Below are 26,221 nucleotides of genomic sequence, written 5' to 3' on the forward strand. Positions count from 1 at the left end.
AATGAGAAATTTGTCACTGTCTAGTGACACTTCCTCGTCACTTGTTCGTGAAGTCCTGACTTTGAAACTCTTCTTCCCCTCCCTCATTTCTACCAACCTCAGTCTTCTGCTTTCCATGACCATATTTTTTCTTTCCCCTTTTATGGACTTGCTTCTCATCTTAAGACCCACTTTAAACCACTTGTGATTTGTTGTTTTAATTTTTAATTTTTTTAGTTGTTTTCAGGAGTAACAGAAATGGCAACTACGTAGTAAGGAAAATTCTCACCTGACATCTTGCTGCCTTCCCACCTACTTTGCATGAACTCTTTTAAGGCTTGGAGTGTGTGCAGAGAGATGGGGGTGGGGGTAGGGTGTAATTAGTAGTGCTGAACTACTTTTCCACACGGGGAAAAGTGTGGTTTCCTATAGCTACATCTCCAGCATGATATTATCTTAAGATAATGGCACAATTTGTTTTTTATTTATATCCTACTTTTTAACTGTGATAACTTGGTGTGGGTTAAGATTTTTTTTTATTTTTTTTATTAAGATAATGAGATAAATATGATTTATAAAGCACCCAGAACTTCTAAGCTTATCACAATTAATGTTAAACAGTATTTTTAAAAATACATATTATACCAAACTTAAACCAATTAGGGAGCAATCCTATGGCCCCTAGACATTTTCAGAGGGGCATAAGATATTGGGGATTTCCCAGTTCAAGGTCAGAGACCTGACCACTCCCTCCCCCTCGCAGCCAGCACAGAAAGAACAGCGCTAACTGCCCTCTAAGGTCGGAAAAGCAACCTTGGAGAGGGGGAAAATGGCATTTTGGTGGGTTGGGAGGGGAGGAGACCAGAGAGGCCAGGATATGATTCTGAGGCCTCTCTAGGCTCCTTCCCTTTCTTTCTGAAGTGCCATTACTAGACCGGCAAAAAAGAAACAGAAAAAAAGCCTGTCTAGGGAAAAATGCAGGTGAGAGGACAGGGAGGCAAAGATCACCTCCACCACTCCTCCTGTCCTGCACTGGGTGATTGGAACCCTCTGGGTTCAGAGGCTTCCATTCATAAATGGTGCAATTAATGGGATTGCTTCCTTAACCTACAGACCAACACTTACAGAACAGATGAATCTTCAAAAATATGAAACACCAAAATAAATTTCCCCCAAATCTAGGAAAGATTAAAATTAAAACTGCTGCTCTTCTCACTTGCTTCTCCCCACCCCCACCCCCACCCCAATACTGTACCACTGGAAGACAGCATATGAAAGAATGAAAAACAGCAGAAGCTATCATTTCATAACCACAAATTGTATATAGAAGGCAGACTATGGCAACTAAAAATATTCTGAGGTTAAATTCCTAATAACGGTAGTTCATGTTATAATGGTTTTGAAAGTGCTCTATAAAAACAAAAAAAAGAGAAGAAGTGGGTGTGTGGTTCCATTGTAGTATAGGGTAATTTTCAACAAATCCTAGGAAAAGAACCAGAGGCCCCAAGCATGTTACACTTGGGTCTTGTAATTTTAGGGCAAGACTACCCAAAATACATACAATTGGCTTAGATATAACTTAAAACTTAAAAATCTGTTGAGAGAACCCTGAACATCCTCCTTTTAACTCTGTGCTATATATATACGATCCTTGTACTGGAAGCATTTTTTTTATAAACCCCTTACAGAAGTACAAAGGACAATGCATGGTGTGGAAAAGAATGAGTTACAGTTGCTGCAAAATCTGTAACTTATTTCTTAAGGCAAGCAAACAAGAAGCCTGGTGTGTGTTCAAACATGCAATTTTTGTAATTTGTATATCGTTTAACGTGGAGTGTACTGTTCAATTGAGTGACTTCAAGCTACCAGCATGGGAGACCCAAGTCCATTTTTCCTCAAAGGGTGCCCAAAATCCATGTGCTTTCACTTTTGGAAGCTGAAGAAATGGAGGAAAATATATGCCTCTCTTCAGTTATGAGGATGGGCTAAATAATAAAACTTTGAAAAGAGTGTTTCCAATTGTTTGGTCTGCAAATGCATTTGTGTCGTGGTGTTCTTCTGTATGGCCAAATCACAATTAATTGCATAAACTGGAAAAGAAGTTGCTAGTCATAGAAAGTGTATTATAATTCTGCCTTTGCACCAGTAGATCAAACCAACTAGAATTGAGTGTGAAAAGATAAAATGAGCAAGCAAATAATTGGAAACTTATTCCACAACTCTGGCTCTCGTTTGTCGGCTATAGAAATAGGTTATACCTCTATGAAGAAGCTTTGTAGGTGTGGTTGTTGGCTGGAAACGATTTCTCTTTCTTGGATGGAAGAAAGTGCCTTTGTACTTCTATTGGACTGTCTTGGTGTGTGTGAGGTTATCAGGAGTTGACCTAGAACTGAAGAAGTTGTAACATGCTGAGCTCTGCTGTTTCTTCCCCTCCCTCCAAAGTTCTGAACTGTCAGCAGATTGGAAAGATTGGCAGGATTGCTGAGTAGTCAAGAACTGGAAGGATACACACCTTTTGTGCTTCTTTTTTACATAGCTTTGTCCAAACCTAATTAATAGTTGTGTAATTTCTGCATTCCTGAATTGGCTGTCTAGGATATTTCACTGAAGTAAATAAAGTTGCTTTTGATTCCCATGAGTGCTATAGTGTTATATTTTATAATGCTATTCACAATACATTTTGTTTTGTATGTTACAGCCAGAAACTATAGGTGCACTGTATAATCTTAAAGACCTCTGGCTGGATGGAAACCAGCTGGCTGAATTACCTCAGGTAAGAGGCACCTCTCATAAATGTGTAAATAAATTAATCTGCTTTGAACACTTATTATATTGAATCAGGAAAAACTTCCTGACTGTAAGAGCAATACGACAATGGAACCAATTACCTGGGGAGGTGGTGGGCTCTCCCACACTCGAGGCCTTCAAGATGAGGCTGGACAGCCATTTGTCAGGGATGCTCTGACTTGGATTCCTGCATTGAGCAGGGGGTTGGACTCGATGGCCTTGTAGGCCCTTCCAACCCTACTATTCTATGATTCTATGATTCTATGAATGGTTGAAGTGAAAATGTAAGATTTTATGTCCCACTGTTTAAAAGACAACTTATCTTTTTTTAAGGTTACGTATTTTATTTTCAGCCTGTCCATACCTTTTCACATTTATATGAGTTGCATGTGCATTTTGAAGTCGAAGAAGCACTGGGGAAGGGATGTGATGCCAGAAACATATTTTGTGACCTGGATCTATTTTCTCCTCCAGCTTACAGCAGAGAGATCATTAAGGTGGCAAGAGAGACTACAAGGAAGCAGAAGGGGCTGTGAAAATCAAGAGGGGAGATAGATAGCATAGGTTGGCACTAAAAGTTATTAAAGCCCCTAAATGATGGCCAAGCTCTGGTAACTCGTGTTTGGACTATTGAAAAGTGATGTATGTGGGGCTGCCTTTGAAGACACCCCAGAAGCTAAAGTTAGTACAGAACATGGTGGTTAAGACTCAGGTTACACAACTGGGCTGGACACACATTTCAATGAAATAGTTTTACAGACTGGGTTCGGATAATCACAGGGTCGAAAGAACCCATTGTGGGTTCTTTCCTCTCCCCTGCATGTGGCGGCCACGCGGCCATGATTTATATAATTACCCATGATGCAGTATGTGTTGCCATGTCATCGGAACATGGCACAGCGTGGTGGGGGTGGGTTCTTACCCTACAACCCATGACTTGCAGTAGGGGCTGTAGGGTGGGTGAGAAGGCACCCCCACCACGCCATGTATCAGGTTTAGACAACATGGCAATCCATGCTGCGTTGTGGGTAATTATGCAAATTGCAGTCACATGACCGGGACGTACGGGGGGCAGGGAAAGAACCCACAATGGGTTCTTTCACCCCTGCGATCATCTGAATGCAGCCACCGTGTCTCAATCCATTACCAGACTCCGTTCAAGATACTGGTTTTAACTTACAAAGCCCTAGACAGTTTAGGACTAGGACATGTAAAGAACTGCCTCTTTCCACAGACACCTTCCTGGGATAGTAAGATCCTGATCAGAGGCTCTTCTGATTGGGTCTCTACTCTATTTGAGATAGATAGGGCTTCTTCTGTTATGGTGCCAGCCTTTGGAACTCACTCTGCAGAGAAGCTTGCCGTGTACTATCTCTGTAATTTTTTCAGTGCCAGGTGAAGACTTTACCCAGGCTTTTTAGGATGGTCAGTCTGACTGATAAGTTTGGAAATCTGATACACCTTACATGGATTTGTAGGTAAACGGAACTTATGTGTGTGGTACCAAGGATAAGACATTTTTTTCTGATTAGCAGAGAATCTGCCATTAGATTTCCAGGGATTGGATGAAAGCAGAGAAACATTGAGGAAGGTGTTTATATCCACAAAATTACATAGGCAGGTCTGATTGGAACAAGGAGTGGTGTTAATGCTTCCAGGTTTGGGGGGAAGGCAGATACGAGCATACCTTTTGCACAAACTTGCTGTATTAACAAGTGACAGCCCTCCTGACCTGACACTTTCAAGATGCTATAAAAAAGATTTAGAAACAGAGGTTATAAAAAAAAAACCCTAGAGTTAAAAAGAATAGAATACAAAGTACAGTCGAAATATTTTCTTAACTTGGAAATTGGGAGGGCACTATGCATGGAAGAAATTAATTTCCCCACCCGTCTGACACAGGGATCGCCAACCTTTTTAGGCCTGTGGGCACATTTGGCATTTTGAAAAGTTTCCCTGGGTACCACCACAAATTGGATGTGGTAGGGGGCTGGGGCCAACCACAGAAATGGTGGGAGCACCCCTGCTATCTTATGTTTGTATGTGTGCTACTCACTCTGGCTTCTTTCTCTCTCAATCTATTTCCGTCCTTCCCTCTCTCCCTCCCTCTAGTAAGTCAGTCAGTCAGTCTCTCTCTCTGTCTGTCTGTCTCTCTCTTTTCCTTTCAATCTTTCTCCTCCTTCTTTCTCTCCTCCTTGTCTCCCATCCCCATGCAAGAGAATGGAGCAATCTTGCATTCATTTGCATGGGGCGAGAAACCTCAGTACCACCGAAGCCCTTGTTGCCCACCAAGGTGTTTGGTAGGGGTTGCACTTCACACACCCCAGCCGTTTTTCAGCATGGAGGATGTTTCTCCCTCCCTATTTAAGTTAATGGACTGATCAGTTCATGTGCTTGAATAGGGAGGGGGAAAGCCTCCTGTTGAAAATCTGCTGGGGGGGGGGTAAAAGGTCACCCCCCACCAAAGACCCTGTTGCCCCAAGGGTTCTTCATGGGTGGTGCACTTCACCCCTCCCCTCCAGTCATTTTTCAGCACTGAAGAATTTCCCCCCTCCCTATGTTAATAGACTGATCAGTTCATTTGCTTGAATGTGGGGGGGGGGACACCTCCCCACTGAAAATTGGCTGGAGGAGAGGCAACCGTCACCCCACCACCACCAAGGACCCTGTTGCCCTAAGGATCCTTGGTGGGGGTGCACTTTGCCCCCCCTCCAGGTGTTTTTTTTAAGCATGGAAGACTTCCCCTCCCCCTAACCAAGTGGATGGAGAAATTGTTCCATTCACTTGCAGAGGGAGGAAATAGCCTGGTGGGCACCTCAGCCTGGCCTCGTTGGTGCAGTGGTGCCTGCAGGCACCACACTGGAGACTCCTCCTAACACTTAAGTATGTGTATGTGACTGTATGAAGAAGTTCCTCATATCTTGTAAACTGCCCAGAGAGCTTTGGCTATGGGGCAGTATAGAAATGTAATAAATAATATTTTTTTGTGAAGTAATGCTCTACCCAATTCATTGTTTGGAAGCTGGAGAATGAGGAGACATTCTACATAGCAGGAGTGAGCTGCAGTTTTGGAATGTCTGCTTTTCGCCATCTTTTCAGCTGTGTTGATTCAGCAGTGTGGAGTGTTTTGATAATTGAAGAGCTGATCCATGACAGAATGTGTGTAGGTGTGAATTTATGATGAGGGTGTGCTTGTATGTGAACAGTATTAAAAATAAATGGTGTTAATTTTACAATCAGATCTCAGTCATCCATGTCTTCTGCTAATTATAATCTAAATAGAAATCTTTGATTGTATAGTGGCAGTACTTGGTATATAATTCAGTGAGTTTAAATAGATTAGATAAAATAGATTAAATATTGCCTGATTAGAAGTTTTTCGTGATACAAGAAATGCAGGACACAAAATCCACATATGCTAGTATTGAACCATGAGTCAGCAAGAACAAATTTGCTAAGGTCACTTGAAAGGAGAAGCATTCACATACTTCGCTTTTTCATGATTATGCCATTTGACCTTGAGTTAGGACTTAAAATTGGGTGTTGCTTTACACTGAATGACTCGATGGCAATGTTGGGTTGCACCCATAAGTCTGAGAGTAAATTAACTTGGACTGTTAGCACATGTTAGGTGTTGCACACATAGATTTACTGGTGACTCACTTGTGATATCATCACAAACAGGTTGTCGTCTGGCAAGGACGAGTTGCAGTCTTCTGCTCTTAAGAGTTTTGTAATGGGACAGTTGTCAGATCTCTGCATGTTGCATGTTGAGACGTGACTTAGAGTTTTGCCCTATAGGAAATAGGAAGCCTGAAAAACCTGCTGTGTCTGGATATCTCTGAAAACAAACTGGAAACGCTCCCTGAAGAGATCAGCGGTCTGACATCTCTAACTGACCTACTCATCTCTCAGAATCTTCTTGAGGTGCTACCAGATGGTGTAGGTAAGTGAAAAGCTAAAAAATATTAAAAGGGAGGTCTTCCATCCAGTCCAAGTAAGAAGTAGATGAGTGCTGAGTTCTTAATACTTTCTTGTGTGCATTAAATTTGTTCTCAGGAATAAATTGTTGTTTTGGTGCTGCTGCTGATAAAGGGCAGAACTACACATTAGGTCTGTTTGCATGTAACACTAATCCAGGGATTGGCGACTTGTGACCCTCCAGATGCTTTACCCTACAGCTCCCATGATCCCTCACCATTGGCTGTGCTGGGAAGGGCTGATGGGAGTTGTGGCCCTCCAGATGTTTTGGCTAACAAGTTGCCCACCCCTGCACTAAACCATGGTTGAGCATTACAAGAATGAGTGTGTGCAAGCCTCAGACTCATGCAGTCCTCCTTGCCTCTGCTGGAAGGGGTGGGGAAATAATAATGTGGTATGAGCTAAGTCATGCTATACGTTACAGAGAGGGAGAGGGAGAAATGGACATGAGGCAGCCCTGTGTTTCTCATAATATATAGTTTTGTCCACATTCTGGTGTGTGTCGTCACCCTTCCCAGAACATTTCCTTTAATTTGCTTTTTGATATCCAGAGGGTCCTTGCCACACTTGGACTTCTCTGTTATTTTGCTGGTAAATCATTTTTGGCTGCGCTGTTGCATGGGTCTTACACCTACTATTCAAGAGGCTAGTGTATATAAAAGTAAAGGAGAATATAATGATACATACATACATATATGACCCAAACGGTAGCTCTCTGTTCCTCTGCTATGCTGCTATGCTGCACTTTAATAAAAGAACTTCTCAACATTCTCTCAGACTGATGCTTTGATATGATCTTGTCAGTGACTAGGTGTACAAAGAAGGGTTGCAGCTTTTCACAAAATGTAAGCCAGAATGTTATAGGCATTAAGTGATGAGGTTTGGGGACTGTTCCACAGTGCAATAGTTTGCCTGTTTGGGGAGATAAAGTTTAAACTATAGGTGAGATCACTGTTTTGGTTTCCTCTGCGTTCATGCTTTAATTGGGCTCCTTCCACCTTGACTACAACGTTCACTTTGGCCTTTCTCTCCAGTGCCTCAATACATTCACTTCTATCTAAAATTTTACCACCAAAGTCATTCACTCCTCTCTTGTTTGGAAAAAGTGGTATTCCTCCTCAAATCCTACACTTTACCTCATATCTTTCTGCATCCATTTAAACCTCTCCACAACTGCATTCATGCATCTTTCTGTTGTATATCATGTTTTATCCCTGCTGATGACTTGCACTCTTCCAGCTCTATTACTCCTAGCTCCTTACGTGGCAGCCCATTCTCTCATGCTCCTGTGTATGCCTGAGGCTTTTTCTGAGAACACTGACCTGGTTCCTCCCCTCTCTCCTTTTCTTCAAATTCCTTCTCAAACCCATCTTTTCAGTAAAACCTTTAGTTTAATCCAGTGGTAGGTAACTAGGCATCCTCCAAATGTTTTGAACCGTAACTCCCATAATGCCTGACCATTGGCCATGCTGGCTGAGGCTTATGAGAGTTGTAGTCTAAAACATCTGAAGTGCACCAGGTTGCCTACTCCTGGTTTTAACTTCTTAGTCCTCACATCCATCTTAAAAGAACTGTAATATTTGTACATTCATGTGCTTGCATCCATCCTTTCTTTCTGTCTCCCCCAGTGTTGAAAGTGAGATGGCATGCTTTATCTGGCAGGGACCTGTCTCTTTCTGCTTATCTGTAAAGCACCAGATACATTGATTACTGTATAAATAACATTAATTTAAATACAGTGGTGCTCAGGTAAGAGAATATTCTTAAGGAAACATCTGACATGTGATTCCCCCAGGTGAAATATCTCTATTTACGTAAGCAGTATTTTGATTGCCTTATCCTGTCTGGTACTGCCCAAACCTCTCCCTCTTTGTCCTTATCTTCCTCCCACTTGCTAAACATCCTGGCTGCCGCCTTTAGTTCTCCTATTCTTGATGATATAGCTCACAGCAGCCAGTCAGCAGTTTTATTTTCATTCACTGCATGTTGCAGTAACTAAATCTTTTAATTGGTATGCAGCTATTACCCATTATTGAGAGAACAACTAGAGGCATATGAATATAGCCATTAGTTAGGCTCCAAATGTCTCTCTAACAGAGTGGCCACAGCATTAACAACAAACAAACATCCTAACACTGCATTCTGAGTGCAGCATGCATGACTAATGTTCTACACCAGTGGATGGAATGATGGACTCAGTCCTGGGTTCAAATCTCTTTTCTCTTATGGCACTCAGTGGTGCTGCTGGGAAGCCAGTCTCTCTTAGCCTAGCATACCTCAAAGGGTTGTTGAGCATAAATTGAGGTTACGCAGTGAATGCCCCCATGACAGGAATGGTGGGATACAAATGTGATAGATAATACTTTAGGTGATTGTATGTGCTGTATATGTACTGTCATATGTAATGAATCTGCATGCCTCTGTTGGGATGCATACATGTGGTGGAAACCCCAATGTGCGGTCTGTTCTATGATACTGCCCTCACTGCCACAATAGTCACTAAAAATAAGTTCTAGCTGGTGTTTGGCTGGATTTGTCAAAAGTTTCCCCCCCAACAGCTGGACAAATATTAAATATCTTGAGGGTATTTTAGTCAAACAGCAGTTCCCTGCCCCAACAAACATACATTTAAAATGTGCTCAGGTGCATACTTTAAACTTGTGCTTTTTAATGCTTCTTAGGCATATACTTTAAACAACAGTGTAGCTCTGGTACTTTTTTGCATTGAGTGTCTCTACTGATGTGTTTTCCCAGAAGAGGCAATCGCCTTTAATACATAAAACAGTACTTTGCTTTACAGAAAATAATAGTTTATGGATACAGTTTTTTTGCTGTTAAGTTAAATTGCATTGATGACCCATACAGTTGAGCATCCTATCTGTAATGATAATGTGTTCTGCAGGCTTTAGTGCATGTTGCTGTAGCTCTTCCGTACATGCAGAGCATGTGAACAACTTGCTCAAGGTTTTGCTTTCTTGCCAAAGGCAAGATCTGTCATTATGACATGCACCTCCTGTGAATATCATATCCTTACAATAGAATGTGAGTGTCTCTTTATGGCATGTCATATTACTCTCTTCCTGCCTTCCCCTGTGCTTTTCTGGATCTCAGTCAATAGCAGGGCATTAGGTCAGAGAGCAAAAAACTGGGAGTATACTGCTGATAATTAGGGCTGTGCAGAATATTAACCCATTTTAGAGGTTTTAGTTGTGCTTTTGGGTGGGCCAAAATGTCTCCTGAAAAATCTTTTGCTTCTACTTCATTTGTAGATATCCTACACTATTCTTTCCACATTCTACTGCTGCTTAAATACCATTTCCTTCACTCCCCATGCTCTGTCCTTCCTTAAGTGATCCCAACTAATCGTTGATAATATAGGGGATAAGATGACATCACAATGCCATTAGCCAATCAGACTTGCTTATATTATAACATCACTAAGAGAAAACCAATTGCAACTCAGGCCACCATGTTTCTCTCACTCTGAATAGGTGAACCCCATCCTCACTCCTACACACACACACACACACACACACACCACTCCATTTGAAGAGGTCCATGAAAAGTCGCTAAAATTACACTGTGTGTGTATGCATCCACACAAACACACACACACTGCTGAACATTTTTGCAAAATATACCCCCTTGTGCGCCTTTATCAGTTTTGATGTCAAGGCAGACAAAATTCCCAAGCAACAGTACTTCACTCAGTTTACTTTCCTTGTTAGTCTTTCCCTTTCAGCTCTGCCCTACCAATTGATGCTGTAGTTCTGCCTGATGCCATTGTCACCCTGATGCCATTGCCATTGTGGGCAATTTCTGGCCTGGGGGCCACTTTCCACCCCTAGATCCTAACACAGGCTGCATTCCTGCCTTTGCATTGCTGAATGTGGTGGCAGCAGCAAATTGGTGTTTGCTGCTGAATATTGGTGGCAGACTCCTATGGAGGGTTAAAAAGGAGAAATGTAACTTGTATTCAAGCTAAATTTGCCCTTTATAACCCTCCATAGTGGTTTGCTGTCATTTTTTTTTTGCCTCCATGAATTTTGGCAGGGGGTGGTGACCACACCAGAGCATGAGGTCTGTGTATTGCCCACCCCTATTCTAATATGTTTAACTCAGTATATCTTCACTTGCTTTGGCTACCTGGTTGTTCCTTTTGAGTTCAGTTAATTCTTCATAATAATTCACTGATGAGAAACAGCCTCAGTTCTTGCCCATTGTACATTTATTTATTTATTTACAATATTTGTATACTGCTCCATAACTAAAACAGATTTTGGAGCGGTGAACACAAAAGATAAAGCAGTAAAAGAATAAAAAGATTAAAAACCACCTTAAAATCATGCTTTAAAAAAAAGGGACAAAAAGAAAAACAGACTGCCAATAGAAACCATGACTGGTCAATTAAGGAATGCCTCCTGGAACAGTGCTGTTTTCAGGAGGTGCTGGAAACAACACAGTGTTGGTGCCTGCCTGACCTCCAAGGGCAGGGAGTTCCAAAGGAAGGGGGCCACCACACTTAGGTCCCCATTTTAATAAAACACCCGTTCAGTGTTCTATAGTAATGTTCCCTTTAGTGCATTTATATATTGGCATAACTTTGACTTGCTCTGTTAACTGGGGAACAAAGAGATCCTAGGCCAGCCTTAAAGGAGGGTGAAGGAAGAGTGGGCACCACCTGAAGGGTGGTGAAGCCTCTATACGCATTATTGATAATTGCTGGGCAAAGCAAAGTATTGTAATCACTGTCAGATCTCTTCCAGCAGTGTGGTATTTTAGACCATTCTGAACAAAAGATGCATAACTTTTAATTTTATTTCTTTATTTTAAAAGTTTTCAAAATAGGTGTGGAAAGCCATTTTGGGTCTGGGGGCAAGTTTGCTCCCAGGTCCCTATGCTGGCAAGATCATGTCAGGGGCAAGGCTGATAATAGCACTTAGACAAATTTGTTTCTCTATTTTTTATTATTAAAACCCCACTCTGAAATAGTTATCTTTTGAAAGGTATCCAGACCTTACTAGAAAAGAGAAGTTTAAAAATCCCATAGAATTTGGCAGGTACATTTAAATATTTTTGGGAACGTTCACTAGTGATGCCTTTGTGTTACCTTTATACTGCATAATTTGATACTGGTGCTCTTTAGGGTACTAGCCTAAACTGCTCTCTTTTGTCTATAGGAAAATTAAAAAAGCTATCCATCTTGAAGGTCGACCAGAACCGGCTTGTTCAGTTAACAGAAGCGGTAGGAGACTGTGAAAGCCTTACTGAATTAGTTCTCACAGAAAACCAGCTGCTGGTAAGTATGGTTTTAGCTCTTCAAATTCATGGCAGTAATTAAGCCTTTTGCCATGTCCTGACTCATTTTGACTGCAGCATCTTTATTTTACTATCTCATGATGACTACACTGAAATATAAGACAGCTGAATTACTACCCTTCAGTATGCTTTCTTAAAGGCAATATTGCATACTATGGATGTTACAGTCTTGGAAAAATATTGGCTTCACTATTAAGGGAATGAGAAACTGCATGGATTTCAGCTTTAAGCAGATGTAGCTTGAATCTAGCTTGTAACAAATTATCCAGCAAATATATTTGGCATATATGAGAAACCATGGTGCTAGAAAAGCTTACTGCTGCCTTGGTTAGAGCTTGTAGCGGTGAGTAGAGGCAGATATATGATGTCTGTATGATACAGTGAGGCAGGTTTGGGTGGTTGTACTTCACTACAATCTCCCTCTCCAACACCCCATCCCCAAATTGCATAATATTTCGTAATGGAAAGCTTCAGTCAACTTAAATAATTTTTAAAATTGCCAATAGCTTTGTTCTACTATTTCCAAAAAGAATAGCTGGTTGGAAATGTGGTGTAGTGGAGGGTGGTGATAGCTGCAGTTAGATAAAACTATCCTATCTGATTTCGGAGGGAGAGAGACTTTAATTTAAAACCTTCCAAGTTCTTTTGAAATGAGAGCTTGTCTAAACTGATGGGTCTCTTAGATTTAGCGAGGTGTTTTAAAGGCATTTTGAACAAGGGAAAAGTAATTCAGAATGCAAAAAATGAATGCACCACTTACTTTGGTGTCTGATGTTAGGTATAGGGACTTGATAGTCCCTATAACTAAAAAGAAAAAGTCCCTAGACCCTAAAAAGAAAGTAACCTTGAGATTTGCTCACCATGATTTCTAATATTGAAGATTCACATATTATTTATTTATTTACAATATTTTTATTCTGCTCCTTAGCCAAAAAGGCTGGAGCAGCTTACATATAATCAGTACAACAAGACAGTCCTGGCTCACAGGCTTACAATCACAACACACAGAGGAAAAGGAATGGGGAGAGAACAGGAAAAAAAGTTAAGTGTTTCAAGGCGCAGTCCTATGGGGGTAGCTGGCCACCTCTGAACTTGCAGGCAACCAACTATCCCATGCAGGGTGGGTGGAACATGGAGGGGATCTTCTCCTCTGCGCTCTGGCTGCCCTGCATTTGTGGTTACATGGCCAATTTTGGCTATCTAGCCGGGGCGCCTCAGAGCAGGATGGGGAGGAGGCCGGACGGTGCATAGGAAGTGTCATAACCACGCTTCTGCTGTCCCCTCCTCTCTCTGCCCCAGGAACACCCCCTTTCCCCCTGCTTTGTGCTGCTGTTATGAGCACAGAGCTGGGGATGAGCCATGCTGTCTACGAGGCGGTGGGGAGGCGGTTTTCTGGGAACCAACCTCGGAGCATTGGCTCCGAGCTCAATTCCCAGAGAATGAAAAATTCTGTGGCCATCTAGCCACTCTCTAGCAGCCATAGGATTGCACCCTCAGTAGGGCTGGTGGAATGGCCCTGCTTCCCCCTTTCATCTCCTTCAGTACGGCCTGCTGGAATGGCTGCAGTTAATATATAAACAGAGCTCACTCTGTTGTCAGCTCTTTATATCAAAATTTATTAAATCGTAATGTTTGTGAACCGCCCAGAGAGCTTCAGCTATTGGGCAGTATATATATTGGGCAGTATATATATATATACTGCCCAATAAATAAAATAAATATCACCATCTCTCTCAATCATACCAGCAAATTGAATGCAATCGTGCTCTTGCCCAATTGCTGTGGCTGCTTCTGCTGCCCTCAGGTAGGCGCCTGAATAAACTAGTAATTGTACCACTTCCATAGCACTTGGCTATAGGGTGCTTTGTTTTCCAACCAGGGAAGGAGAAGGCAGAGCAGCAGTGACTGGGCAGGTGGGGAGGTGGGGAAGGGCAAGAATGACACAATCAGCAGTTTGATTTGTTGGTATGCTAGAGCCAGATACTAATATAAATTTATTTATTTATTTATTTATTTCTATACCGCCCAATAGCCTAGCTCACACCCTAGTGGGTTCTTGTTATGTGTCGCTTCAGTCAGGGACTGTTCACATGGTCAGTGTTCCACCACAAGAAATGCCAAGTATATAGGGGCAGAGAACCACATAGTGTAAACATCTTTGGAGGAGGCCCTTCTCCCTATCCCATCACCATCAGAGGCATGTTTGATAGGGACATGAAAAAGGGCATCTCAGTGGCTGCTCCCAAGCTTTGGAACTCCCTGCAAAGCGAGACTAGGTTGGCTCCCTCTTTGTTCTCCTTCCACCTGCATACAAAGATGTTTTATTGTCAAGACGTTTGGCATATAAGCTCCTTTGTTATTGAAGTGTTTTTAACTGGTTGGATGCTGTCTATTTCTTTTTATTGCTGTGTTTTTAATTGTCTGTTTAATTGATTTTTTGTTTTGTTTTAATTGAGATTGTTTTTCATCTTATTTTACTATCGTTGACTACCTTGGGTGCCATTTTTGGTGGAAAGGTGGGATAAGAAAGAAAGAAATAGTATCCCCTTTCCACTTGCTTGATTGCTTGTCACCATGTGTAGGAAAGCTGAGAGGGCTTTTTGCCTTTCACAACCTGTTAAGTTGCAAAGACCACAACTGAATGAACACATGGCAGCATGTGTTGCCAGGGAAAAGTATGCATGGTATTTGGCTTGGATTCTAAAATAAGTTAATGGAAGGAAAGTTTTTTAAATTCCCATTTAACCCCACGAAAAGCCTCTCTGGAGGGCCAGAGAGCCCCCCCTCCCGGAGCTTCAGTGTAGGATGGGGACTGCTGAAGGAGGATGGAATTGCCCAAAATTGGGTGGAAGCATCTTTTGGGTGATTCCCTCTTTTCCTTGCAGACTCCTGCAACTAATACCTCACATTATTCAGCCCCCCAACTCTCCAGAGGATTTGGGGGTACAGATGGCTGCAGAGGAGAGGGAAAACTTTCTTTCTGTGAAGTTTCTTCCAAGCCCTTGAGTCTCAAAAATCTGGATGACTTAGTCACATAATTATAACCCTTTTTAGTGCAGAGTTGTAGGCCTACTGACAGCTCACGATGTAATTCTCCACAATGCTGACTTCAAAGGATGATCGTCTTAGAAAAGTCCAGCATCTTTGTCAGCTATGACCCTAGCAGTATTTGGAACTTCCATATTGTTTGCTTTCTGAAGTAAACTTTTTTTTTAAAACCCCCGATGGTATTAATTGCTGATTTTGCTTTGTTTGGATCTGATACAGACTTTGCCGAAGAGCATTGGAAGGCTAAAGAAGCTGAATATATTGAATGTTGACAGAAACAAACTAGTGTATTTACCCAAAGAGGTAAGCAGTATCCCTTTCCTTTATTTATGCTGGGGAAACTGAGTGGTATGTAAGGTATTTATTTTTCATTCAGCTAGAATGGAATGGAATGGAATGGCTAGTAAAATCTGAAATAACTAGACTTCAGTTAGTGGAATGAAGTCGACATAAGGATGTCAGCATGGTGAGTTATGACAGTGTAGGACTGAAATTGGAGCTTTAGGTTTACTGTCAAGCATGTTGTGGCTGATGTCTGTTGGGAGGTTTAGCCCAAATAATTAGACTTCACCTCCCAGCCTTGAATATCCCAGATATGAAAGGATGATAGCTTTTACTTCTGTCAGCTTCTTCTCACGCTGTACATGAAATACTGAAGTATCCTCTAGGGCCCCATCTATTTGGCACTGCTTTGACCCCCCCCCACCCCATCACAACTGCACAGCAATGTGGCTTCAAATCACCATGCCTTGCAATACACTCACGATATACTGCGCGCTTCCCTAAGAGACTCGCCATGCCCTCTTTTTTTGCCATTATACTGAAGCGCGCAGCTGTGCAGTTCCATGAACGTGGGGTGCAACACTTCAGTGGTTGTTTTATATTTGAGGGGCTCTGCTGTGTCTTTCTGACCCTGTTTTAGGTAAAAATCAGGTGTTTTGTGCTCCTTCATTTCCACACCATCAGTTTGTCAGTTCCCCATGCTGAGAGTCTCGCTATGGTTCGCACTCACAAATGTGAGTGCTATGTGCCTAGCCATCACTCTGAAATGGTGCCCAGAGCAATGTTTTTCCACCCCCATGACCCTTCCCAGCCCTTGGGCACCAAGTCCAAAAGCAACCGTTGCGAAGATATGAAGCTGCAAAAATGTGCGACAGTGTGATTAAATAAATGAAAATGCCCCTCTGTGTGTCTGTAACTGCGCAGCTGCGAAGGGATGGGGGAGTAAAGGGGCATCACAGAGTGACGGAGGCACTATGCACGCTTGCAACACATCCACTGTAAGATGCAAAGTCTGTCGGGGAAGGAACAGACAGCCCGCAACTGCGGGGAACCCACAGCAAAACCAAAAAATCGCAGTAAAACGACTCCTTGGATCTCCACTTTTTCTGGGCAAAAACCACAGATGGCTGCGAAGTCGTGACTGTGTCATCTATCATGAGGGACCTTGATTCGCACCCACCCTGGAGTAGAAGCCCGGTGTAGATGGGGCCTAAGTTACAAGAAAGTTGAAGGCAAGCTCCTTTACTAGGGCAGTGTTCTGGAATGCTAACTGCAGATAAATGTGTGGTGCTCCATCAAAATACCCTTGAAAATCTCAGGCAGTTATGAGTATTACTGCTTAGCTATTCAGCTTTTTATGGCTAAAATTACTATGCAAAAGTTCATCTCAAGGTCACAAGTTCTAAAATGGCATTGAGTGGTTGTAACCATTGAAGATGTCCCTTTTCTCAGGTCTACAAAACAGCATCTTCAGTGTTACCCCAGTGAGAGTACAATACTGACAGTGTGTGTTATTATAGGTGTTAATCTGGTATTCCGTGTAACTGGGGCAGGTTCTGCACTGCTGCAGAATGCTTGTGTTCCTGCTCAGATAGAAACTGAGACTGAGGACCAATATGATCAATATGAATACTATGCAGTAACCTGCTTGGGAACATTATCCTGTCCTTTACTGTTGCTAGTTTTCAAAGCTTAGTGGACATTGTACATCCTTGCTGCATGTCTGTGTCCCTTTGTCTTGAAGTTGTAGCTGTGGGAATTAGATGTAGTTTTGGATTCTGTCATCTGAATTGTTTGTGTATGCCTAGGCTAATAAATTTATTATGGCATGATTTTCATAGGTTACAGTTCCAGAGAGGGAGCCATGATAGGCTGTTACAGAGCCACATATTTGGTACACTTTACATTGCAACAAGATGATGATGTGGGTTGTTATTATAGACTCAGTAGGTTGGATGCAGACATGCATTTCCACAAATGGAAGGGCTCCTTTCATTCATGGAAGGCACTCTGACCCATTGGAAGTTCCTGCTGGAAGAAGGATGGGGGATTCTCTGGAGATTCCCTCTTTCTCCTATTCCACTGCCCCCCCCCCCCCGCCAAGCTGCTTCAGAACGGCAATAGACCCTCTGGAACAGGATAGGATGTAGTCCCAGGAGCTGCAGAGTGAGGGAGAAATTGGTAAAAATCGCCTTTAGATAGCACCCGGTTACTCTTCTAAACATGTCTGTCATTCTTCAATCTGTGGAGAAGCTCTTCTGGGCACATCCAGTCTTCTTGCTTCTCTTTAATTCTGTCACCGACTTGAAGCAGTTGGGGGAAAAGATGTTAGCAGACAGGCTTCTGGTGGTGTTTTTTTTGCTGCCAATGTAGCTGTTTGATTGCTAACATTTGCTTTAAGCAAAATATTCACATGTACTATAAATAAGAAAAGCCACACATGGTGTGAAAGTCAAATTCAAAAAGAAATCCAGTTTACTGCATTCAGAGACTGAAAGAATGTGCAGGGATAAGAGCAGGAAGTTGGGGAGTCATCGAGTTGACAGGCATATAAATTCTGCAGACTGAGCAGTGGTGGCGGGAGCATTGGCACTGGAAGTCAGTTTGGTTTGTTCCCATCACCCAAAGGCTTCATCTTGGTTATCAGTGCTCAACTGGACAAATGCCACATTGTTGTAAACATTTTTTTAGTCTTATTAGTCTCTGCTTGCCTCTCAAGGAGAAAGGAGACTCGTTGCTTTAATTAATCACAGGCTCCCATGAGCACTCTGATCAGGGCAGCCTCTGAGTTAGGGAGCGCGCCAGCCCTAAACAGCTCCACATGTTAGAAATCCTGAAAAGGTACAGAGTCCAACCAGGTAACCCTAGATAAGAGTACCCATACTTTTTACATAGGCTTATACTTAGACATAATTGCTCTATCTAGCTTAGCATTGTCAACACTGATTGGCACTGGCTCTTCAGGTTTTCAGACAGGGGTCTTTCCCAGCTCTACCTGGAGAAGCCAGGGACTGGTTCTGTGATGCAAAGCAGGTACCCTAACTCTGAGCTAGAGCCCTTCCTCAAGGGCCGTACATTCTATTTCCTCCTTGTGAATTCAATCAAATGTGATTATTCTGAAGATGTTGGGCAATTTAGCATATCTGGCCAATATGGTGCAATCCTTTTTCCTACAAGTATTTTGGGAATGACTACAGTATCAGAGAACAGGTACTGAAAGCAAAGCAAATCATCCTCTTAATAAGAGTAAGTGGAGAATGAGTTTATTCTTGAATTTTACTCCTCTCACTGTTATAACCTTCCAAGAACACGTGTATGAGTAACAAATGCCTTCCGTAGTTGTAATTGGGAAATGATGGAGTGGGTGCAAAGAGAGTGTGAAATTCTGAAGTAGTAAGTGCTTGTATGCATTGGTTCAGTGGCAATTACACCCATAGCCACCCATCAGTAACACCTATAGGAATGTTATTTGGGGTGTGTGTGTGTGTGTGTGTGGTGTAGTGCAGTACTTCAGTGGTAGGATATGGGTGATGTTTGTGGTGACTCGTGTTTTCTGAAAGTAGTATTCAAAACTGGATAAAATTGAATTATGGATGCCGAACTAAGAGAATATTGTCTCTGCCTTAGGGTAGTATCCACTGTTAGTCCTACATAGGGATGTACGAAAGTTCCGCCACGGATCTCGGGGAGACCCTGAAATCGGTGGTGGAACAGCCCGCCCCCCCCCCCAGGAAGAGACTTACCTTGGGCGGATCTTCCTGGTGGCGGTGGCGGCGGTGACTCCGCCGGCAGCTCCGGCGGCGGTGCGGTGGCGGTGGTTGCAGCGGCCGGTCTTCCGACCGGTGCTGCTGCCGCCATTTCCAGTTTAAAAAACCCCCCAAAACAAAAAAACATGATAGGCTACGTAAAGATTTACGTAGCCTATCATGGCTAGGTTTTTAAAAAAAAACGTGATAGGCTACGTAAATCGTTACGAAGCCTATCACGGCTGACTTTAAAAACAAAAACAAAAAAACATGCGTATGCAAATGGCGGTGGCCATGGCCGCCGCCATTTGCGTTCCTTATTTTGGCACGTCTTAGTCTACGTAAACATTTACATAGACTAAGACGGCGAAAATAAGGGGAACGCAAATAGCGTAGACGCTACGCTATTTGCGTTCCCCTTATTTTCGCCATCTTAGTCTAGGTAAATGTTTATGTAGACTAAGACGTGCCAAAATAAGGAACGCAAATGGTGGCGGCCATGGCCACCGCCATTTGTGTACGCGCGTGTTTTTTTTTTCTATAAGCCGTGATAGGCTACGTAAACATTTATGTAGCCTATCACGGCTGACTGCAGGGACGCAAATGGTGGCGGCTATGGCTGCCACCATTTGCGTCCCTGCTAGCCACTGGCCAGATGTCCGGCTGCTGGCGGAGCCGGCCGGCTGCTCCGCAGAATTGCTGCGGAGCACAGCCGGCCGGCCAGGATTCCGGGGGCGGGGGAACGGAGCACCTCCCCCCCCGGCGAGGATTCCGGGGGAAGGGACAGAACGCCTCCCCCCCAACCATAAACAGAATTCGCGAAAGGTAAGTACCTTTCGTACATCCCTAGTCCTACATAGAGTAGGCCCATTGAAATGAATGACACTTAAGTTAGTTGTGACTAACTAGTCTCATTCATTTGAATGGGTCTACTCTACTTAGGACTGTAAATTCGGTCCCGTTTAACCTGAGAACCTGCAACAAATGGGTCCGAAGCACCCCAGTGGGTAACCAAGCTAATCTCAATGGACAAATGTCACTACAGACAGAAGCATAGATTGAAATCTATTCAAGGCTTTATTTCAGAAAAATACAAAATCAAGAAAGTGGCATGGTGGTTATATGAGTGTTAGAAACTTTCTCTATAATTACAGGGAAAGAGAATGCAACGAAAATAGAAGATTAATCAAAAGGATTGCAATTGCCAAAGCTGGTATTATGAATTTGGCCAATAAGATAGTGGCTTGAACTTCTAACATTGTTATGACTCCTCTTTCCAACTTCCTCCTGTTTACTACTTGCGGTTCAAAGCTAAACTAACGCAACCTAAACTAAGTGTTAACCCTCCTGTTAACTTCCTCCTGCGTCTTACTTGAATACAAAAGCTATGCTAAAGCATTACTAAATTCCTCTAGGCATGTGAAGAATAGGGGTAGGAGTTAGAGTGAATGGAAAACTCAAGACCTGGAAATAATTCCATGTGCCACCTCTGAAGATGGGATTCCAAATCCCCTCCTCAGGAATAATCTCCAAGTCTCAAGCTTAGAAAGCACCCTAAGTCCTAAACTCAGAAATAATTCTAAGTTCTACTTTCAGTAACAGCCGAAGTTCCAAAGTCTAAGAGTCTAAAGAGGTCCATAGTTACCCAAATCCTTGGGTCTGGTGGCATGGCAGAAAGAGGGAAGTGGAGTAGCAGCAGCAGCAGGAACCAGAGGAACAGGAACAAAAGCACCACCCCCAGAGCTCCCATTCCCTGAGCTTTTATACCCTTGCTCTGGTCAAAGGTGGGGCCCATGAACAATGAGACGATTAGCCTCCAATCAAAATGGGGTCCACGTGGTTAGAGCATTTGCTGACTAATCAGAAACAAGGTGTCTCATCTGTCTCCCACAATTTCATGTGTCTGGAGAACGTGTCTGGCACTATTACAAACGGGTTACTTTGAAATGTCCAAAAATATGACCCAAAGTCTGCCATCTGGGCATGTTATCTTGATTTGATGCATTTTTCTTTGGTATAACTTCTTTGAACTCCCAGTCATCTTTGGCCATTTTTGGTCATATCCACCCAAACACCTCCTCCTAGTTCTCGCTCGTGCTCAGGGCTACACTTCCCCGCCCAACTAGCATCGAGTAAGGACATTCTCTTACCAGCAGGTGTATACCACGAGATGTCAAAGCAGTACTTTTCCTCCTCTTAGTAGGCATCTGAGCATGCTCAGTTCTGCTGTTCATCTCACTTAGACACTCTGCCAGCATGTCGTGGCCTTGAGCAAGATCTGTGAAGCCGCTTGTAAAGACAGCTGCATTTTTTTTCCTTTCTGCAAAGACAGTCCTGCAAAATCTCAGAGTCTCAGTTAGTGAAATAATATCATTTAGCATAGAATCAAACTTCACGGTCTTCTTACCCAAGGATCAAGAGTCTGGAATATAAAGCTGGTTACGAATCTGGGGTCTACTAGGGGCTCTTCTTATAGGCCTCCCCCAGATCAAATTAACCATCTTTACTCTTTGTTAACCCTTTTAGTACCAGATTAACAAGGACTAGCATTGGATACTACCCTTAATGTGCACCACATGTATGCCAGGATCTGATATGAAAGTGTTTTTTTCCTGGTGAGATTAGCTCTCTTTCTGTGTCTCTTTGCATTTTAAGAATATATGGGGGACCTTTTCTAAGTGCAATGAATTGGGACAGTGGGGCTATAGATCCACTTTATCATTTTCCTGTGAAAGCTAAAGATCAAATGTGCATTCTAGACTCTACAGAATTAGCTGGAACAGGAGGTTGACTTGTGTTATAAAGGCATAATTGCTTTGTCCAGAGAAACCAGGGAAAATAATGGCATTGGGCTTAAAATATTCCAACATGAGCTGTGCAAAACTTTGCATAGGACATCCCATGATATTGTTAAGAAATATGATTCAGCTTAGCGAAAAGCTCGGGCTTATAACTCCCTTCCTCTTCCTTCTCCACTCTTCAAGGGACACAATTCAAGTCTATGAATGCTACATCAGCATGCACAAGAGTACATATCTTTTCCCCTACCCTCACTACCTTGGGGTGGTTTTCCATCCGGTCTACTGGGCTGTGGAGCAAACAGGAATGAAGCACTGCAGAGGCAGGCAGGGTTGTGTTAGCCTCACAGCCCTATGCATTTTCAGACAGAAAATCATCCTAGAACTCCCGGCTGGGGGATGCTGAGAGTTGTAGGACTTTTTTCTATCTAAACCTGCATACAATTGCACTCTTAATGCCTTAGCCAGGCCCAGGAGCCCTCTCCTGCTTCTGTCCAGGAATTTCAGAAAAAAACCCTCCGTGTGCCACTTGTGCTGCAGATGGGTTAAACTGCTTCTGTTAATTTTGTTTGCTATCTTCGATGTTCACACACACATGTTACGTCTCTGTACCCTCTTAAGTATATTTTGTATGTCATAAGTGGCTGCTTCAGAGACTGGAATCCCATCTGCCACTGGCAAATGGTGTGTCTGGTATTACATAAACCAGCTATTCAGGCTGCTCTGTAGCTAATCATAGCCATCAGTGCCACCTGCAGAAATATGACAAAGTGAACTGTCAAGTGTATTAATGAGAACCTCTACTATAACGTGCTGGACAGAACCCTGACAAAATTCTGACAGGTGAGATCAAAGGCAGGGGGTTTAGGTTTCCTTGATTGCAAAAGGGTTTGATAAGGAGGTGCAGGGGATTAGTGGGTGGATCTCAGCAGGCAGCCTCATGTAGGCAGTTGGGTTTGATGAAGTAATGGTCAGGTTCTTTGACTCCTACCTATTTGAGTTCTCATTAGGAAATAAGAACTGATTCACACACAAATGTACAGTTCTTTTATTTCATCACTGGCCAGCATTTGATATGAGGCAGTCTCTTTTCATAAGGGTATTTCTGAGGCGATGTACACTGATAAAAAAAAAGTTGTGGTGTTTAAACTCTGGTGGCTGTTTTACCATATGCAAATCATCACTTAATGTTGCTGTCATTGAGTGGTGAACACATGTATATGTATATATGAAATTACTCTGCTGTATTGTCACATTGTTTTCTTGCCCCCTCTTCTGTTAATGGATATCTTTATGAAGGGCAAAAAATAATTTAGCATGTCTCTTTCCATTCTGTGTTATAAAAGGTCATGTTCTTACACTACAGAATTAAAATTGTACTATGTCTGTACTAGCTGACTTGGGGTAGGAGGAAAGGAGGGATTAAAATTAAGAGGCTGTTTGCAGTGGTGGCAGGAGCAAGCCACATGCTAAGCTTCTGAGCCCTTAAATAGAGGAAATGACCCCCTTCCCAAAATTTGGAACAGTGCAGAACACAATGAGGAATACGACAGGACTGCAGGTTCCTGGGTCCCTAAGCTTCAGCATCCATCGAAACGTACATGCACAAGGTATTTCACTTGCATATCTAGAAGAATTTCAGGAATTAAAAAAAAATATAACAAATATATAGCTTAATAGTGAGCATTAAGCACAAATGGCAAGATGCAATTTTCCCGAAACATTGAGGAGTACAAGTTTGGAACCTGCTCGAGCACCTAAAGCTATTTGGAATGCAACGTATAATGCACAAATGGACACAACACTCCCCACTCAGATCAAAGCATCTGTGCCGCCCAGGTTCAAATGTCTGTTGCTCTTGGCTTTTCTTCCCTTGCCTTTGCATTGATTTTTCCATTTTCTGAGATCTTATATCTCTACCACTCTACATTTATTTATTTATTTATTTATTTATTTATTTAAATGACAAATGTTTATGTAGTGGCAAATATATCAGTTATATCTATAACTAATGGAATTTTGATAAATATAGCTTGAACTGTGTGGCCGGCTATTTGTCAGTTAACATGGAGCGTTGCCAGGAGAAGTATTCTGGATTTGTATTATGGCAAAAATACTCCAGATTTTCAAAACATGCATGCTCTTTAGTATTTGTAACCTTTTTTGTCTTCTATCACCTAGTCCTTTTGGACTCCATTTTACAGGGTTTTTGCAAGGATGGAATAGACCCCCCCTTTCTAGAACTAAAATAATTTCGCTAATTCTCATTGTCTGTTAATTGTTTTATGTAGATAAATGTTTTTGCAAACTATCTTTACCACTGTTTGTGGCTGTTTTCCCCTTCACAAAGTTCAAAATATTCTGATAGCAAGGTGAATTCTTTCCAGACACCATTTTAATTTAAGGCACTAAACAGGTATTTCAGGAATGTGTGGGCTCAGACTACAAAATGAGAATAAAAGAAGCGTTAATCCTCCCCCTGCAACCCCCATTAAAATTCCCAGGTATGCACCTAACACTTACAGGCAAAGTTTGTGGGTATCAGGATCAAAATTTTGTTGCACCTGGGATTCATTCATCCCTGAGGAGCTCTTATCTTTCAAAGCAAAGGTATTCATTTTTTAAAAAGAAAGGTTGAAGTAATGTGTTACAACTAAGGTTATCAGTTCACAGTTGATGGCTTACTTGTTTTGAATGGATATTCCATCTTCACTTAATAACTTGGGCATAGATGAATGGTAGTTTATCATTCAACTTGTACTGTTAAATCAACTGCCTACCATGACATTGTAAATATAAATATGGCTGATATTCAGAGTGCATCATTTGCCAGTATGTGGCAGATTTTGGTCCCTGGATAGTAAATTTGCATATAAAAGCCTAGAGAGCCCTTAAGGCATGCTCACGTGTCACTTGATTCTTTTATGAATACATTGGGTTGGATCCAGTGCTGGTCATCCACTAGCAGAAACTGCTAGCAGAATAGATTCCTCCCTCCCCTTGCAGCCCCTTCTGCATAGACCCCAGATTTGCTCTAGAGGGTTGGGGGACCCTCCGGAGCAGATTTGAGACACCGGGGGGGGGGCAGGCAGGGCTGCAGGACAGGGAAGTCCCATTGTGCAAGCAGAAGTCTGCTTGCATGGTGTTGGATGTGACAGACACAATGGGTGACAAGCAGCCACTTACTGCGTAATAGTACTTAGTAAACTCACTACAAAATGCATCTAGCCACATGGGGAGTTGGTGATCTTATCTGATCCCATGATAAGGGAACATTTTTACGATGGCTGTACTACCCCACATTTTTTATTGGGTGCAGAGATGTGGCAAGCTTAACTATCCACACGATACTCAGCTGGTTTCCCTTATGGTTTCCTGTGTTAAGTTTACAGGTGGCCCCAATGTGGCAAACAGTGGTCAGTTTTCCAGGCAAATATCAAATTGCTCAAGGCTGGTCCATATTGGGCTATCTGGAGACCAGCTTCAGCTAAGTAAAAATAAACTTAGTGAAAATGTTGAGTTCTCTGGTGGGGGAAAATAGTCTCATGGGATTTGTGTGTGTGTGAATGGTACTGTCCAGTCCACATAAATAATAGTGTGTGTTAAAATCAAACAACTGTCTCTTGTGTTTTTCTTAATTGTTAGCTGCTTGGAAAATTGAGTCAGGTAAACTCTTGTAACCTTGTAAGTATTGTTCAGTCCACAGTCGCACTAGTTCCTTTCATCCGACTGCTTTCAATGCATGATGATTCAAGCTGGCTGCCTCCACCACTGCACTTTCATTGCCCCCAAAGTCTGGGATTTTCTAGCTTAAGGGGTGGGATGCTCTCAAGAAGGCTGCATGGCCAAAACTCATTCTTGCTTATGTTCCTGAGACAGAATTGTTCAGAGCAAGCACTCCTTGTGTACAACAGGGCATCATTTGCCAGCTCATCTAGCATTTACTAACCAGAATAATTGTTCTCAGTTTTTCATTTTAGAGATGCACCAATTAGGCAGACAATGGATACCTTTGTTAAAGCACCTCCTATCCTGTGAACTTGTCAGAGCACTTACAGAAATTTTAGTGCATGGTTTCTCACTCCGGGGAAGGGTCTGAAACTTAAAAATACAATATATAATCATCTTGCTCATGCTTTCACTACCAATTCCTTGCATGAAAATAGGAAAGTGTGCCTGTTTCTTATGGAAGAGAATACAGTGAAAATATTTATGTTGGCAGAAATTTTACATAAAGATTGAAATGTGATGAAAAGGGTAGTTTTGGGGGTGGGTAGTGAA

The 26,221-nt window shown here is 42.4% G+C and overlaps 1 protein-coding gene across 2 annotated transcripts in view; it reads left to right on the forward strand.

Annotated features, from left to right (window-relative positions):
* The window catches only part of LRRC1 (leucine rich repeat containing 1), a 129,172-nt gene that overhangs the window by 54,755 nt on the left and 48,196 nt on the right, over nucleotides 1-26,221 (forward strand). For both annotated transcript variants that reach the window (XM_084826832.1, XM_084826831.1), the window contains exons 7-10: nucleotides 2,678-2,752; nucleotides 6,568-6,712; nucleotides 11,928-12,046; nucleotides 15,334-15,417. In XM_084826832.1, the coding sequence (XP_084682958.1) occupies nucleotides 2,678-2,752; nucleotides 6,568-6,712; nucleotides 11,928-12,046; nucleotides 15,334-15,417 (423 nt within the window). The remainder of the gene's footprint in view (nucleotides 1-2,677; nucleotides 2,753-6,567; nucleotides 6,713-11,927; nucleotides 12,047-15,333; nucleotides 15,418-26,221) is intronic.

This window comes from Heloderma suspectum, chromosome 1 (assembly GCF_057233095.1).
Source record: "Heloderma suspectum isolate Gila_16-S chromosome 1, 16-S_ref, whole genome shotgun sequence".
Classification (NCBI taxonomy): Eukaryota; Metazoa; Chordata; class Lepidosauria; order Squamata; family Helodermatidae; genus Heloderma; species Heloderma suspectum.